This window comes from Rosa rugosa, chromosome 6 (genome assembly GCF_958449725.1).
Source record: "Rosa rugosa chromosome 6, drRosRugo1.1, whole genome shotgun sequence".
NCBI classification, from domain to species: Eukaryota; Viridiplantae; Streptophyta; class Magnoliopsida; order Rosales; family Rosaceae; genus Rosa; species Rosa rugosa.
In genome coordinates, this window is record NC_084825.1 from 31,736,313 (window position 1) to 31,753,022 (window position 16,710).

The 16,710-nt window shown below is 36.3% G+C and overlaps 3 protein-coding genes across 3 annotated transcripts; all 3 read left to right on the forward strand.

Annotated features, from left to right (window-relative positions):
* The first annotated feature begins 7,252 nt into the window (after nucleotides 1–7,252).
* Nucleotides 7,253–8,379, forward strand: LOC133717292 (auxin-responsive protein SAUR36-like). Its single transcript, XM_062143980.1, has one exon. It carries the CDS (start codon nucleotides 7,710–7,712, stop codon nucleotides 8,220–8,222), a length of 513 nt encoding a protein of 170 aa, XP_061999964.1. The 5' UTR covers nucleotides 7,253–7,709; the 3' UTR covers nucleotides 8,223–8,379.
* Nucleotides 8,380–11,986: 3,607 nt separating this feature from the next.
* On the forward strand, nucleotides 11,987–12,856 carry LOC133713862 (bidirectional sugar transporter SWEET6b-like). The gene has a single exon (XM_062139890.1). It carries the CDS (start codon nucleotides 11,988–11,990, stop codon nucleotides 12,717–12,719), a length of 732 nt encoding a protein of 243 aa, XP_061995874.1. The 5' UTR covers nucleotide 11,987; the 3' UTR covers nucleotides 12,720–12,856.
* Nucleotides 12,857–15,543: 2,687 nt separating this feature from the next.
* On the forward strand, nucleotides 15,544–16,374 carry LOC133713872 (mavicyanin-like). Its single transcript, XM_062139898.1, has one exon. The coding sequence runs from the start codon at nucleotides 15,611–15,613 to the stop codon at nucleotides 16,103–16,105; it is 495 nt and encodes a 164-aa protein (XP_061995882.1). The 5' UTR covers nucleotides 15,544–15,610; the 3' UTR covers nucleotides 16,106–16,374.
* The last annotated feature ends 336 nt before the right edge of the window (nucleotides 16,375–16,710 follow it).

The following is a 16,710-nucleotide window of genomic DNA, read 5'->3' on the forward strand; positions in this document are numbered from 1 at the left end:
ATTCACTTTGTGTAGTAGTGGTACTAAACTGAAATTAATCCAAAAAAAAAATTACAGAAGAAGAAGAAGGAAGAAGAAGGAGGAGAAGAAAATCATATTTGGGTACCCAGATTTGGGTGTCCAAATCAAACCTTGATATCGGTCGGGGAGGGAGGGAGGAAGAAGAAGGAGGAGAAGGAGAAGAAAAAAAATTAGATTTGGGTGTCCAAATCAAACCTCGATATCGGGGAGGGAGGGAGAGAGGAAGAAGAAGAAGAATAAGGAGGAGGGGAAGAAAATCAAATTTAGGTGTCCAAATCAAACCTTGATATCGGGGAGGGAGGGAGGGAGGAAGAAAAAGGAAGAAGGAAAAAGAAGGAAGAAGAATAAGAAGAAGAAGAAGAAGGAGAAGGAGAATGGATACCCAGATTTAGGTGTCCGAATCATAGAGAGAGAGAAATGAAAACCCAAAATTACCCTTTGAAAATTGAATAATTGCATAGGTTTAATGGTGTTATTGACGCCATGTTTTAGTATGTCGAGATTGCAACTTCATGTACCGATCTTAATTATTTGAAACTTGATGTACCGAACTTCGGAGTGGCCCATATCTCATGTACTGTTCTTGAAATTTTTCCTAATTTTTATAGTCCAGTCCTCTCCATCCATTGCTGCATAGATTAATCCTAGCATATGTTGTAAAGACGACATTGCAGTAAGTCAATCAATTAAGTTCAAAACTGCAAATCAAGATCATTGAATGTGTATAACTTGTGTTTGAATGTGGGGATTTTTATACGATCTAAATCTAATAAAGCTTTTTTTTTTTTGAATTTTTTCTTTTTTTTTTGGGTTTTGTCCATGAATCTCACGGGCATAATCGACTTACCTAGAATCCTCTACCCGAGCTTGTTGTAATTATTCTTATTTTTGTCATACTCTACAAATTGTTTTTATAAAGTTTGAATAATCAACAATCGTAATTTATATGATTTTTTTTCTTTCTATAAAGTGACATATACGTCCTAACTGATCATCAAACGACATTGCATAATGATAGGACGTATCGAATGCACGTATTTCTCAAATTCACGCACCTTCTTCTAGATTTCATCCAAAGTAACAGTAGTCTAAACAAGATGCCCGTACAAATCATCTGAAAGCGAATGGGAGGAAGCTTGAATTTGAAATGTGGTATCCAAGATTTGTAATGTTTGGATTAATTTAAATTCTGTTCAGATTTGGATCAGTCGGTAGATTAACTTATATTTTAGCATAAATTGTATCATGTATGTATAGATATATCATGTATGTATAGATACATGTAAGACAAACATTTCTCAACCTATATTTACTATATGAATGTTGACCAAAGAAAAATAACAACTTGGTTAGGTTTTGTCTTCCGTAAGTCATTAACTAACCAAGTAGTGAAGTAACTACCTAGACGAAATATGAGACTGTTCAAGAAATTAAGTGGAATAAAATCTTGCTTTTAACCTAGTGGCTCATTGACAAACGATAATTCGTTGTATTTGGTTATTAATGATTGAAGTGAATAGTATATATACGTCAATCAACACATTCAATAATCAATTCAAGATAAACATTCAATAATCAATTATGTACGTACAGTTTGAAAAGTCTATCTTGGCAGACCACATACGATGGAGGCCGGGACTAATAAGTCGCAATTTTAGAGAGCTAGACGATTACCAAATCTGAAAATTATAAGTTCTATCTTAACAACTTGTTTTTTTGGTAAACAAAACCATTAGTTAATTTCAATCTTAGGACGTGCTTGGACCAATACAATGACGCAAACCAAACACGTTTAGATGCATCTATTTTATGGGGAAAAATTTAATACCAAGTTGTTCATACTACAATTTGTTAGCTCGATCACTAGGGTTTCGTCAACTCTTAACTAAGGTCTCTCATAGTTTCATTAAAAATTTAATTTACTTTTATTACGATCGATACATATCTACAGCGGTTAAATCATGTATTGATTCTAATACTCAAAAATTATGAATCTGAAATCTACCTCCTCCTTGTTTTGTTTGATGAGGCCAATTTGTACCTCAAGGTACGTACCATACAAGAGCATTAGTGTCTATTGTAATAATCGTTTATTTCAAAGTTACATCCACGACAGATTCACTGATCCACCAAGAATAAAACTAAGCAAAAGCCATTCAATCATCTTTCTTTAGCCAAAGATTTATTTATGCACTTAATGAAGACAAAGACACCCCTGCAAATTGTGCTTTGTTTTTTACGTACAATTTCAGATTTATCTGCGACAGACTTGTCTATTTGTCTCGTATCCAAGAGAAGCAATGGACACAAAAACCACCGTGGTCAGTACGAATCCAATTTTTTCTTACTTAACTAATTAATTATGGTTATGAGCAGGCTAGGCCAGTCAGCATCGCAGCCCCAACCACATGCTATTCATGTAATCATATCCCTAAACATAATTAATTAATTAGTTGATCAGTACTTATTGGGCGTGCAAGCAATTAACTAAAGTTTTGTATGAATAGGTGGCGATCAAAATCACGAGGCCGGCAGATTCATTATACAATAGATAGTAATGTCCGTACGAACGGAGAACCAAACACGACACCGTAGTTTAGGGTTTACGTCGAGTTGATTTGCACAGATGCATGCAGCTCAGGACAGTATTGTCATACTCATCAACAAAACAATTGCAGCACCAAGCAACACACGTACACGAGTGTTTTCTTGTTGGCCAGTAACGAGAAAATCTCAGCAGGAAACTGCTTTGATGACTTTTCAGGTTAAGGTTGATCGCTTGGAGTTCAGGTTTTAGCAGACATGATTTTCCTCTTCTGGGATTGATGCCATGATTTATGTTAGCATGATCTAAATATTGCAGGGGGTTGCTTTGGTGCTTTCCTTGCATGATCTCTCTTTGCTTATGGTGAGAGCGTCCATATGGCTCAGAGGCTTCACGCATGTATGGTGTTACCTTGCAACCAGCTAGAGTTCTACATGCAAAGTGGGGTTTCTTGTTATGATCTTTTGGTTTGTTGCAATTTTGGTTTTAGGTTTGGATTTGGCTATTAACAGACTTCATGTAATACACTTTAGTTGCTCGTTTCTAACAGAGAACTCAGATCGAAATGTAGTTTTAACCGTAATCACAATAAATTTTTCTGATTAACACAATAACAATCTTAATACCACAAAAAAAAAAAGGATTGAAAGTGATATGCGTTAGCGTGGGAGAGAGGATAAGTATTCTTATCAGCACTTTGATCACCTTTAAAGTATTATCTTCAAAAATGTCCGACAATCATAACAGATAAGATGCATTGGTTTGCCAAAGATATAGAAGGGACCCGATATCGATCATGAAGCATAAGTTTTGTCGATCATATATAGGGGAAGGATTCAGTGCACTGACGTGCACTTATAGTCTTGCACCGACATAAATGGATAGTTAGATTATATTAAATATACTCGTAGGTTATTAATAAAAATATTAATTATAAATATTAAGAGTTGAGATCATCTTATAAATGTTGGGTTATTTACACCTTCGGTGCATAGAATAATTTTCATCTTTTTTTTTTTTATCATTTTTTTAATGTAAAGTACTCTTATATATTGGAAAACAGTAAAAACTGAAAATGATTTGGCACTAGCTAGACTCATCTATGATCTTGGCTTTAGGGTCATAGGTGGTGTCCAGCTGATATATAAATTGTATTCCAATGTACCACGAGTATGGAAAATTATGTAAAGTGGGCAAAGATAACGTTGTATTTTGTTCTTTGAGTCCCATCTTAGAAAAAGTGGAAGCAAAGAGAGAATTGATTTATAATGATGCTACGCTTTATAATCGGGGATATTTAGTCACGAAAAGTCAATTATGGCCATAAATAAGGATTATGACTACTTCAACTTCAATGATGAAAAGTAGTTAATTATGGCCATAAATAAGAATTATGACTTGATCAAGAGGTACATTTTTTCTAACTGAATGACATAAAATAAATTATAATGCGACAAGGATGTATAGGAGTTGCGGTTCTACATCAACATCAGGAATTATATAGGATTATTATTTTTCTAATTTAATATCCATGCATATGAACGGTATATCAGATATACCTTGTAATTACTTGATTTGTGAATAACGTGATCCTTCTGGTCTTCATTAAACAAAATACTTGGTGAGTGCTTAACTGAACAGTTTGCTAATTAATGCACAATTGTAGTGTATGTTCAAACACTTAGGACACGCTAAGCCTCTCCTACATAACCACCACAGGTGGTCGAGTTGGTAAGAGCCTCCAGGTGTGGAACCCCCATACCCAGGTTCGAATCCCGCCGACGCTTATTGGAGTTAAATCTCAATATATTCTTGGTGGCCAAGGGGGATAAAACGTTTTGACAAGATCCCCCGAGCATGGATTAGTCTCTGGGTCTAGGAAGTCTTTAAGAACACCGTGTGATTGAACAATAAAAAATAAAATAAAAAAACCTCTCCTACATCAATAAGAAATCACTTCTTATTTTTTAATTAAGAGATATAAATATAATAACAAGAACCCTAGCAAGTGTACCTTGCTTCAAGGATGTAAACAATAAATCACTACATATATGCCGTGAAAGATGGAATTTAGAAATGAAAGGGAGGACGCGAGGATCACCTCCAGCTGTTCGGACAATAACTTGCAACTAGATTCTCTAGAAGAAACGACCCAAAAACTCTGATTCGGCTTCTACCGAAAAGTCCAAAACCCTAGAAATTGAAAAAGACAACGATGCCCTTGATTATAGAAAAACCCACGCCGCTGGCGCCCAGATTCACACACGTGGCAAGTAGGCCCCGCCCGCCGATTGATTGGACTAAGTAAACGGCACACGCTTGTACGGTACCGACCGTACGGTCTGACAGTTGAATCTTCGTGCTTTGGGTTCGGGTTTTCACTAGAGAGTGGAACCATGCGTTGATTACTAAATTGTGTTTTGAATTCGGCTCGTCATTTTTGGCCTTGGGAAAGGACACAAATACAACAAAGTACAAACATGAGAAAAACTTCTTTCATTCCAGAGTGAAATAGCGCAAGAATTTTATTATTATTTTTTTTAATCCTTGAGGAATTAATATCATTGAATATAATCCGAAGGTTATGTTACAATATAGTAATTCTTAATTACTTACTAGAATTTGAAAATAAGTCACTAAAAAAAATTAATAATCATAATTCTAACATAGAAAATTTTTAATGAATTAGCACCTTGTGGTTGTAAAAAACAGGTGGCGTCACTGAAAATCAGTGGCATTGATGGTAATGTGGCAACAAATGTGGACGAGGGCAGAACTAAATTGGAGATTTGTGTTATTGAGATATATATAAAGTCCGTTTTAGAGAGGACCTCTTTTATTTACTTTAACAATTTAAACTTTTTTACTATTTTACACTAGTATATGATATAATTCAAATATTTCAACCGTTGATCTTATAGATTTCTATGCAAGAATTATGTCTACAAAAAAAAAAAAACAACGAAATGCATAATCATTTGATCATTCAAAATTGTGTAAACAAATGTAGTTTGTTAGATAAAATTAAAACGAACATTGTGCTAATCAAATGGTTAATTATTTTCTAATTTGACTAATCTTTTGTAGGATTCATATCTGCTTATGTAATCACAGAATGGATGGTTTAAGTTATTAAACTGCTTGCTAAAAATAAAAATATTCTCACATTTCAAATTTAAGGAGGTCATCTATATATATAGAACGACACGAATATTTATTTGTACTAAATCAATAAGAAATTATATAAAATTCAAGATAAATAAAAACTTTTAGCCCAAACAAATTTTGATTTCTCTATATTGATTTATGCTTCTCACGTTCTTTTAAAGATAAGTAGCTTTAGTTTGAGAGAATCATACAAATACCTTTCCCACACACAACAACCAATATCCCATGAATAAATTCACATGAATACGTGACCAACTTCTTATAGCATTACATACACGTTTCCGATTAGTACTCGAAACTTTAAATGTTTTCCCCTGGGTAGTTATATTTCTTTTCTTTTTTCGTCCGAATATGGTAGTTATATTTCTAGAAATAATGGCGTAGGTGATTGACTGAAAAAAAAATGGCGGTAGGTGATGACATGGTCTCTCTGACCTTAATTTAATGCCAGAAAATAAAAGAACCTGACAATATTAAAATCAAATTTGTCAGTTGTGTACCCACAAGGTACGGGCACTCGTCTCAGAAATCAAGGTTCTGTCGTTTTCCGAGGAAGGTAACATTTGGCCATGGTCGTGCGACACGTGTACACTCCAGTTCCTGCTTGGAACCTACGTGGTTCAATATCGGCAAGGCAAGGCTTTTTGTTCCAATCTGATTCAATAGTAAGAACAAACTCTTTGCCACGTTGACTATTTGAATATAGATCTTCTCCAACTCTGTTTGAATACAAAAATTGCACTTAAATGATTTTCAAGGTGGGAAATGGTTTATATGGATTTCTTGGTTTTGTTTGACTTAGGGTTATGATCTAGAAGAGGGTTTTATGTATTAAGATCTAGGAAATGAATAGGAGATTTCTATGCAAGGTCGTCCAGTAAAACTAAATTCAGCGTGATGACTTTTAAAATAAAATTGAACGAGATCATTCAAAATTAATTATGAGAAAAATCGACCGACAATATAGAATACATGAACCAAATATTTTTCTAAGTTATACTTGACAATTGTCTAAAAATAAGAAGATGAACTCTACCTCTCCCTAAGTTTTATGACATTTCTCTCTACTAGCAAATACAATATTTATCACTCTCTGATCAATTCAACTAGACAACCATCTAGGACGTGTTTTATTGGTTAAGACATCTATGTTCAACAAAAAATGGGTAAGAACTAAGAAGTTTTAAGTGGGAAACCCCCTTTTGATAAAAATAAAATAAATATTCATAATTAATAAGACCTCATCTTCTTAATAGTCGCAAGATTATGTCACACCATTGAACGTTCTCTATTTTAATTTTGTTTTTTATTTGGTGAAGGTATTATTCCAAAAATTTAAGAGTAAATAAGGACTTTATTGCACCAGCATTGCATATACGGAATGTACCACAACATAGCCGATCACTCAAATCAAGAACCTCCGTGTAGCTTTCCGACTACCCTTCTTCTCTAATCTTGACCCTTCCTTAATCTGACTTTTGACTCCCCCCATCTATTTAGACTCCCCACTCCACCATTTTCTTCTTCCCATATTCGCGTGCCGACTCTTTCCAACTTGCCCACGCTTTTCCTTCTCTGCCCTTTCCTCCATTCTTGACCTTTAAAACCATTTCCCTTATAAACTCAACAGACACTCTCTCAATTCTCATCTCTTTACCAAACCAATTCCACCGCCAAAAGCCAAAACCACATCAAAGAGTCAAGAGCAAAGGAAATAGCAACCCATTGGGTATTTCTGATATTTTGATGAAATCCCATTTGAGTGCTATAAATCTTGATCATGTCCAACATACCTACTTCGCTCTCTGAAATCTGCTTAACTCTTTCCCGACTTACCATGTCCGAAGCAGACCCTTGGCCCTTTTCTTGAAACCTTACTTCAATCTAAGCAAAACCCATTACCTCTCACCCCAAATTGTCACAAACCCAAAAACTCAAAACACCCAATTCCTCAGTTTCCTTTCTTTTGCCGAGTATGAGAAAGATCAGAGGAATCAAGCTCGGAAAACGACTCTGCCGGGTCACCCGATGGTTCTTCTTCCGAAAACCCACGACCCGACCCGGATACCACAGGCTGAGTCCGCCTTCATCTCCGCCGTGCAAGTACAAGCCGATTGCGAAGCTACTCACTTGGGGTCGCCAGCTGAGTACCGGAGCTAAATCTCTATGTTGCGGTAAACCCGGGTCGGGTTATATGCAGCTGGGTCAGAACCCCGTTGAGCAAACCAAGCCGGTGACGGTCCCCAAGGGACACCTGGCGGTCTACGTGGGTCAAAAAGACGGCGACTTTCACCGTGTTTTGGTGCCTGTGATTTACTTTAACCACCCACTCTTCGGTCAGCTTCTGAAAGAGGCCGAGCAAGAATACGGGTTCACCCACCCGGGTGGAATTACCATACCCTGTCCGATTTCGGACTTTGAGAGCGTCAAGACCCGTATCGCCGCCGGGTCGGGTCACCGCAGGCTGATCTGGAAACGCAACTCATGAAAGAAATGGTGGCTCTTATGATGATGACGAAATTATTCCCAATTGATAGTGATGTTCACTAAATTTTGTGTAGTTTTAGTGGCCTTTAAATTTTTTTTTTTACTGTGTAATAGCTTTTTTCTAGGTGTATATAAATATGGAAAGAATTTTTCTTTTATTGCTAGTGATTGAGTTATGTGGTTGATAATGATGAGGAGATGATAATGACAGAGATTTATTTTGGGTATATATTTTGATGTGAAGGCATGCACAACATGATAAAAATGGTGAGGCTCGCAGGAACTTGACTTGTTCTGCGAGTCTTTTCCTTTTGTTGATTCAATGGGCGGAATTTTTATCGATGTGTGACATACACTACGTTTTCTCACAGTTAAATTAGCTGGTACAAGGTGACTGGAAACGTAAGAGAGTTGGAGACTGGAGATAGTGATTGATTGTTGTGATCGGAAATGTGCTGTGGATGTAAATTGTGTGCAAGTCTTTGCAACCATTTTGAAACCTCATCAAGACGACAAGACTAGTTAAAATAGGTCTAGGTTTGGTAGCTTAAATGAAATTTGCAAATCTGAAAATTCTGGGGAAGAAGATGAAATATGAGTGCAGGCTCTTTTGCAGAGTCTTGACTCTTCGTGTACGCTTGGCTCCTGCATGTTCATTTTGAATTTGGTGTAATTATTATCTCTCTAAATTTCAGATTGTGCATGACATGTATTAAACCATTAACTTCTGATGCTTGTGGTAGTGTGCAAGTTTTCTGATTCCACTTCCACATGTCACAGATTCTTTTAGAAGTGAAAATGTGAAATTACCTACGTCTCTCCCTGTGCTTTCATTTCATGGTTCAGCCCAACTGGGAGGTTGTTACTCAACCTCTTCCCTTCAAGGTTTTAACTTCCTTAGGTCAGTACAAGAGAACTTTTCTAAATTCATGTTGTTCTTCATTGGGCTTGTTATTTGTGTTATTTTCAGTATTTCATAGAAATATACTTCCTATGTGTGAGATATAAGCCATACTTCATGAATGAATTAAGTTTTGGAAGGTTTGTAATAACTGGCAATGAATTCACAACATGCATAACTTGATAATCAAATCATCATGGTTAAAAACATTTTCTGAGCCTAATTAACGATAGTTTGCACCTTCGCACGCTAATAATGCTATTCTTTATACATTTGAAATGGTGCGAATGTCATTTGAGCATACTTTCAAATATTTTACCCATTCTACTCTTTGTATATATGCTTATATTAGACTTATATTAAAATATCGGAAGCTCTGTCACATCAACTTGTCCTTCATACAATTCAATACCAACCCACAATTCCAAAGTTTCCGGCCAACTGACTTATGAGATTCCCATTTGATATATAGAATTTTAGTGAGAGATTTCAATACAATCATAGTGTCAAGTACGAGTTTGGTACCTCCGGCCATTTAGGTTGATTGGGAAAACAAGGTATAGAATCCAATTTTGCCTAAATATTTTCTTGTCCAGTTGCCCCTGATTTTCTTAAGAAAATGGATCTTCATCGATCTGGCACCATATAAGTGTCCTAGCTTTTGTTGTGGAGAATCTCATGTTAGAATCAATTGATGTAACCAGATCTCCACCAGCTCCACCAGAAATTGGCCCTTTATTCCTTAGTGATAGTTAATGCGCTTATACTTTGCTTGACTTAAAACTTATATGCCACATAAGATGGAAGGAACAGTACAGGTCAATTAATTACTTGAATGACCAGTCTTGTGCTTAATATGGTGTATTTTGCGTGAGGAAATGGTATTGATAGATGCATGGTCTGTGGTGATGGTGTGATTGAGTTTGAGTTTGAGTTTGAGTTTGATTATGGTGTTGACAGATTTATAAAAAATAATGTTTGGGCAAATCGAGAACTTATCAAACTACACGGGAGGAGATGTTAGACAAATACCGCTCATCAAAAGCTTAAACGGTATGGATATGAGTTTATACAACGTAAATTTGAAACTTTCATCTTAATAGCTTGAATAGGTATTAGTCCAAAAAAAAAGCTTGAATAGGCAAAAATGGAGAGAAGCATATTGGTGTAGTCCCCGCGGCCCCGAGACAAAATTCAGATTTAGAAATATGTACATCTCATTTTTTGAAGTACATTACTTATACCATGTCTCAATGTTTTGGGTTTAAAGATGAAAACTATTTGATCATTATGATTTAGAGAAGGATTTAGTAAATCACGTACGGTCCGTTAGTAAACATTACTTTGCACATGCCATAGAAGACAGAAACATTATACGATTTACCTAAAGAAATTGAAATTATCTAGTAAAAAAAAAAAGAAATTGAAATTACAAAAATACAAACATTATTTGCTTAACCTACATAAATTGAAATCACAAAAGAAACAACGCTGAAATAAGAGGGACGAATCCAAGCAACAAAAGTATAGAGAGTTGGAGCAGTAACATTGCTTGGAGTCTTGGAGTTGACCTGGTGCAGGGCTGGGACTCGCAACCAAATGATGATCAGGTATCGGCAGTGACTTTGACGTGAAGTTTTTGTTCGGCTTGGCAGTGACCAGGTTCCTTAAGAGTCATAGCACACCACTCTGGTTCGAAATTCTTACCGCCGATATATAAAGTAATAGTCTCGGGTTATTCTTAACAGTTGACACTGATATATAGCATCAGATCCAGTATCGTAAGCAGCGATAGGGGGCCTAGTGTTGAATTATGCTTCATCTGTGACTTGCATTAAATTGGAATATCTTATCATAAGCAAAAACTAATGTATCTCCAACATGAAACTTTTGTGGAAGTCCAATTATTAATTGTAATGAGCAAAGATACTCCACCCATTGGAGTAGCCTACATTGTAAATTAACAACCCCAGCTCGATCTGTAAATGACCCTAGATGTAAAGGAACCGGAACAAGTGCCCAAAAGCGCCACTATAACTAATAAGATCAGGATGGTATTTGTCATAGCCATGACCAAATACAAAGATAGAACGAGAAAAGAAGTGCGCAAGGAATCACAAATCGACTTTGAAGATTACAATTGAAAGTTATTTGAGTGAAAGATATTATTTTATCCTAGTTGGGGACTGAAAAGGTTTCCAATTCTGTTGCATGTTAGAAAAATAGACTTGTTGCAAAAAGGATGGATTACACACTAAAAAAAAAACACACTCTCAAGTAATGAACTAATGATGAAGTTCAAATTTGTAAATCCTACTTTGTGTAGGAGTTGCGCGCAGGAGTTTTCGGTCGAAGGACTTTGTAGGGTCGGAAGAGGAAGACTCGTGAGATTGCTTCGCGCAGTAAAATGTAAATTCCTCGTGAGGATTGAACTACAGGAGGATGTGTTAAACAATTATGGCATCTCAAAAGCTTGAACCGTTAGAAAATGGAGTTAACAATGCAATTTGGACTACATATTTCTAACATCTAACATGCTACATAATTGGAAACATTTTCAGTCCCCAACTAGGCCAACACACTAAAAAGAGAGAAAAATAAATAAAAAAATTTTAAAGTCCCTCCTACACAGGTCGTAGGATTTGCAAGTTTGGACTCAATCTGGTTTTACAAATCCTTCTAGGAAGAAATCTACTTCTCCAATATGGTAAAGAATTGGAAACCTTTTCAGTGCCCAACTAGGTTAACAAACACTTTTTATAAATAGAGGAAGGGTGACTACAATATCTTCATTCATTCAATACTCGATATCTTTCTCATATTTTCAGTCACATATATAATTTCTTTGTCGTTTTCCTCGCAAAGATGGTGCACACAGATGCTAGATTCGTGGTCGGTGTGGTTGGAAACGTGATCTCTGGTGGCCTTTTCCTCTCCCCAATTCCTACGTTCATACAAATATGGAGAAAAAAAGATGTGGAAGCTTTCGATCCAAAACCTTACCTTACAACAGTGTTGAACTGTTTGTTCTGGTGTTACTACGGATTGCCATTCGTTAATCCAAACAGCATTTTAGTTGTCACTATTAATGGAATTGGGCTATTTATAGAGCTCATATATCTTATCATATTCTTCTATTATGCCGCAGCAAAAGGACGAAAGAGTGTTGTTACATACTTTATATGCGAACTTACTTTATTTGGGGCTCTGGTGGCTGCAACTATGTTAGCAATACCTGAGCATAAGATGGTGATGAATCGACGTTTGAGGGCTGTCATAGTTGGTGTGATCTGTGATTTTTTCAATGTTCTTATGTATGGCTCTCCTTTGTTCAACCTGAGAGATGTCATTAAAACTAAGAGTGTGAAATATATGCCGTTCACTCTCTTAGTGGCCAACTTCCTGAATGGTTGTTGCTGGACATCCTATGCTCTTATTGGAAAAGTGGACTACTTCATTTTGATTAGCAACGGTCTCGGTGCAATTTTTGGAGCACTTCAATTGATAGTTTATGCAAGATACTACAGAACTACACCAAAAGATGAAGACTTCTCTAGTAAGACTACAAATGAAGTGCAGCTTTGTACTAATGTCTAATTATTACTTATCCATCTAATCATAATCGCTTCAAAATTATAGGTCTTTATTTTAATTTTCATATTTTATAAGTACTATTGATCTTTTTCGGATAAATTTGTAGTTTTGTTCAAGTATGTATAAAATTTGCTTCTGCATTCAAGTAATTGAGTTGTATTGATATTGAGAATTTCATGCTTTTTAACGATGTTATAAAAAAAATGCAGCATCATATTAGAAAAGAGAATAAATTCAAGTACATTTATTTTAGACATTTTTGATATTGAGTATCTACAATAAATCAAATAGAACACTTAAAATTAGATGGAAAAATTCCAATTCTACAACCAAATTGATGACACAATATAATCTCAATTCCACAATTAACCCGTGCCATAGATCAGGTGAAAACCTATTCAAGCCAAGCAGAGCTTGATCTCAGAAAAAACTTATCTGAGCTTGAGCAGGCCTTGAGCTCGATAAAAACCACCATTGCGTTGCTTGATCATTATGATAAATGCCTCAATTGGGACAGTACTATTTAATGATTCGATAATATAAGTGTTTCATAAAATTGTGCTACACCAAATTACTTGCAAGATGTCTTATTTTAGGGGAGAATTTATATCTATTACAAGCCTCCGAAACTTATGGAAAATTTGTTCCAGAACCATCCGAAACGAAGGAAAGGATCCAAAACTCTAGGGAACTAGGGATAACATTTCTAACTATCATATTGTTGCTATTTTTATGGCAGGTATGACTAAAATTAACTGTCGCTCTCCAACAAAATTGTGGTAATATTGAAGCGAAGCTCCATAAAAAAAAAGGCAGAAGTAATCTAAAAACGAAAGGGTTATGTTTGTTAAAACGAAAGGGCTTTTAACATATCGTCCTTAGGAGAGTGAGAAACAGAGAAGACAACGTCACAAAAAATTTGAGGAATCATGACTTCGTTACGAAGATCATCCATGTCCTTCAGGAGGCAAGGCTCTTCCGGCCGCATTTGGGAAGATAGGCTTCAAATAGTAGAACATAAGTCTGGCCACGCTCAGGCCATCTTTTCCGGTGACAAAAGCAGCGACGAGGATCTCCGAAATCTTGATGGAAGATTCCAAGACAGACGGCATGTTGATTTAGGTTCTCCATCGAGTCCGTCTACGCCTAATTCGAAGCAAGAACAAAAGGCAGCTCAAAGGTGTGCTCTTTCTTCCATTTTTGGGCGATGTATGGGGTCTCCTACGGCAGCCTAGCTAAGGATCTTAGGTTTGTATGTGATGATGAACGTACATCGTAAAACTCCATAGCGTTAATCTCTTAAGTTCATCTTCCAATTACAATATTCTTTAATATTATGCAGGTATGCCGTGTTGTTTGTTATAAAGATAAAATTTTCAAATCCCAACTCTTATATGTATATGAATCATCGAACTTTTACTTATATTATTGGAAACCAGTAAATGAGGCCAAATCATCTTAACTCTTTAGAGAAGGGCGGGGATCTGACACCCTCAACCACTACGTACATGATCGACATAATTCATCATAGCGTCTAGAGGTTCAATCATCGAGTTACTTATCTAAGGGTCTTGCCGGATGGTCGGATATGCCGGCTAGTTGGCATCTATGCTCAAGTTTGTCTCAAACAATTACTGTATAATCTTCTTGGGGAATCAACAATGTCTTTGTTGCCGGTGGATGAGGACACTAACATTAACTTCTATTTTTCACTGAACTATCAAAATCCTTTTATGACTGAACAATTAATTATAATCCATTTGATGCAAAATTTATAAATTCTTTTTGGGGCTCTATATGTCGAAGAACTTACAAATGTCTCTAACAATTTTGTTCTTTTTCTAAGTGCATGTACAACACGTAGGCGTAGTTAAACAGAACTGCTTTGCAGTATTGAACCATATTTCACTTTTTGAACATAAAGAATTGAACCAAACCAAACTACCGATCATTGTTGGCCTGTTTGGTTAAGCAGAATAGAGCGCTAATTGTTTATGTGAGTCTTGTTGGGTGGGTAGAGTAAATCAAATAAAATGAAAAGAAAATAAAACGCTTCAACCATTCAACGTATGATCAATAAATAACCTATTTAATCAAGCACATAGGCAACAAATTGGGGGACACCTATAGGGAGATACATATGAACAAATTGAAGCATATTAGTAACTGACAGAACAAAATAGCTAGCAAGGTAGCTAGGTGATTGACATTGATCTCACCTAATTTCTACTATCTCTTTTGTTCATGCAAACTAAGCCACTTCATTGTTTGAGCAGTACTGCAGTGCTGCTTAGTTTCCGTATTGATGAAGACGTCTGCTCAGGTCTCGATATAGAGAGATGGATCGAGTAGCAATCAAGAATGGACACATATATTGCCAAGACATTCAAAAGATATTAGGAAAAATGTTCTGGTGCCAGGAGTTGAACCTGGAATCTCAAATCTTTAGAGAAATTTCATGAGCTACACCGGAGGTTGTGTTAAGTTAGAATTCCTAATGCCTTTATAGATATCAGACAAGGAACATAGATCATTAATTTACTACTTGTATATCGCCCATGCACAATCCGTTTGTGGTTTGTCTTCTTAGCTAGGTCATGTGGTCTTTGATGCTTCTGTCACTTGTGTTTGGGGTCTACAACTCCTACCCAAAGTAGGCTTAGGGTTTCTTTCTTTGTTTGGCTTTACAAATCCTTATTCCTCCAGGAGAAGTCTATGTTTCCAACATCCAATAGAATTGGAAACCTTTTCTAGAAAGAGACCTATATATAAATGCGAGGGTGGCTGCAATATCATTCATTCACATTTTCAGTCCCATATCTTTATCTTTGATCTTTGTGATTTCCTGCACACCCCTTTGTCTTGTTCTCACCAACTCTCGTGTTTGTTTCGTAATGGCTTTGAGAAATACAATCCTGATTTTCTTTGTTGCAATGGCTTTTCTGAGCACTTGTTCTGGTGCAACTGCATCGGGGGCTGTATACAGAGCTGGGGTTGTTTACCATGTTGGTGACTCCAGTGGGTGGAGTATCTTTCCTGACTACAATAATTGGACTTCCACAAAAGACTTTCATATGGGAGATACTTTACTTTTTACCTACGATAAGATGTTCCATAATTTGATGCAAGTCGATGGGAAAGATTACCAATCGTGCAACACTAAGTCGCCCATGGTCGTCTATGATACTGGATCTGATGCTATAAATCTTAAGAAACCTGGCGACTATTATTTCATCTGTGGTAGAAACTTCGAACCTGAGTGGTATGCTATGACTCTCAAGGAACCCGGCCACTGCCAAGCCGGGCAAAAACTTCACGTCAAGGTCACTCTACCGATACCAAATCATCATATGGTTGCAAGTCCCATCCCAGCACCAGCACCCAAGTGATGGTACGAGTTCAAATCCAAGCAATGATGCTGCTCCAAACTCTACTATTTAACTGCCGTTTCTTTCATAGTTTTAGTTTCTTTAAGTTGGGCAAACAATGTTATTTTAAGTTCAATTCCAATTCCAATTTCAAAGTGAGAAAAAACTGATTGATGAATTGCAGTAGGTAGTGTGCTAGTCATTGAGATCTGTACGAGTTTGTTGCTTTTTTGTGTGTTCAGTGAAACTATGTAACTTGACAAGTGATGAATGAAGAGTACTGCTTTAATAAAGAATAGATTGTGTTATTCAGTTGCATTTAGAATTGAAATAAAGAATAAATATGCTTTAATTTAGAATTTTAGATAGTGCTATCTGTTTTTCTTGGTACTGCCATTTGATTTATTGTAAGTTAGAAAAATGCAAATGTTAAGGAAGCACCATGAAAACAGTCGATCAACAAAGGCCATTGATCACCATGAACAAAGGCCACAGAGCTCACTAATATGCCCAAGAAATGCAGAGTGGACATTTTGTGAAGACTTTGCAGAATCTCCCTGAAAACTACCAGTAAGCCAGCCTAGGTTCAATAACTTGTTCTTGACCCAGATTAGCTGAAAACCCTT

Excerpts from the sequence above, each read along its gene's own strand:
- LOC133717292 (XM_062143980.1), top strand. The coding sequence starts at position 7,710 with ATGAGAAAGATCAGAGGAATCAAGCTCGGAAAACGACTCTGCCGGGTC.
- LOC133713862 (XM_062139890.1), top strand. The coding sequence starts at position 11,988 with ATGGTGCACACAGATGCTAGATTCGTGGTCGGTGTGGTTGGAAACGTG.
- LOC133713872 (XM_062139898.1), top strand. The coding sequence starts at position 15,611 with ATGGCTTTGAGAAATACAATCCTGATTTTCTTTGTTGCAATGGCTTTT.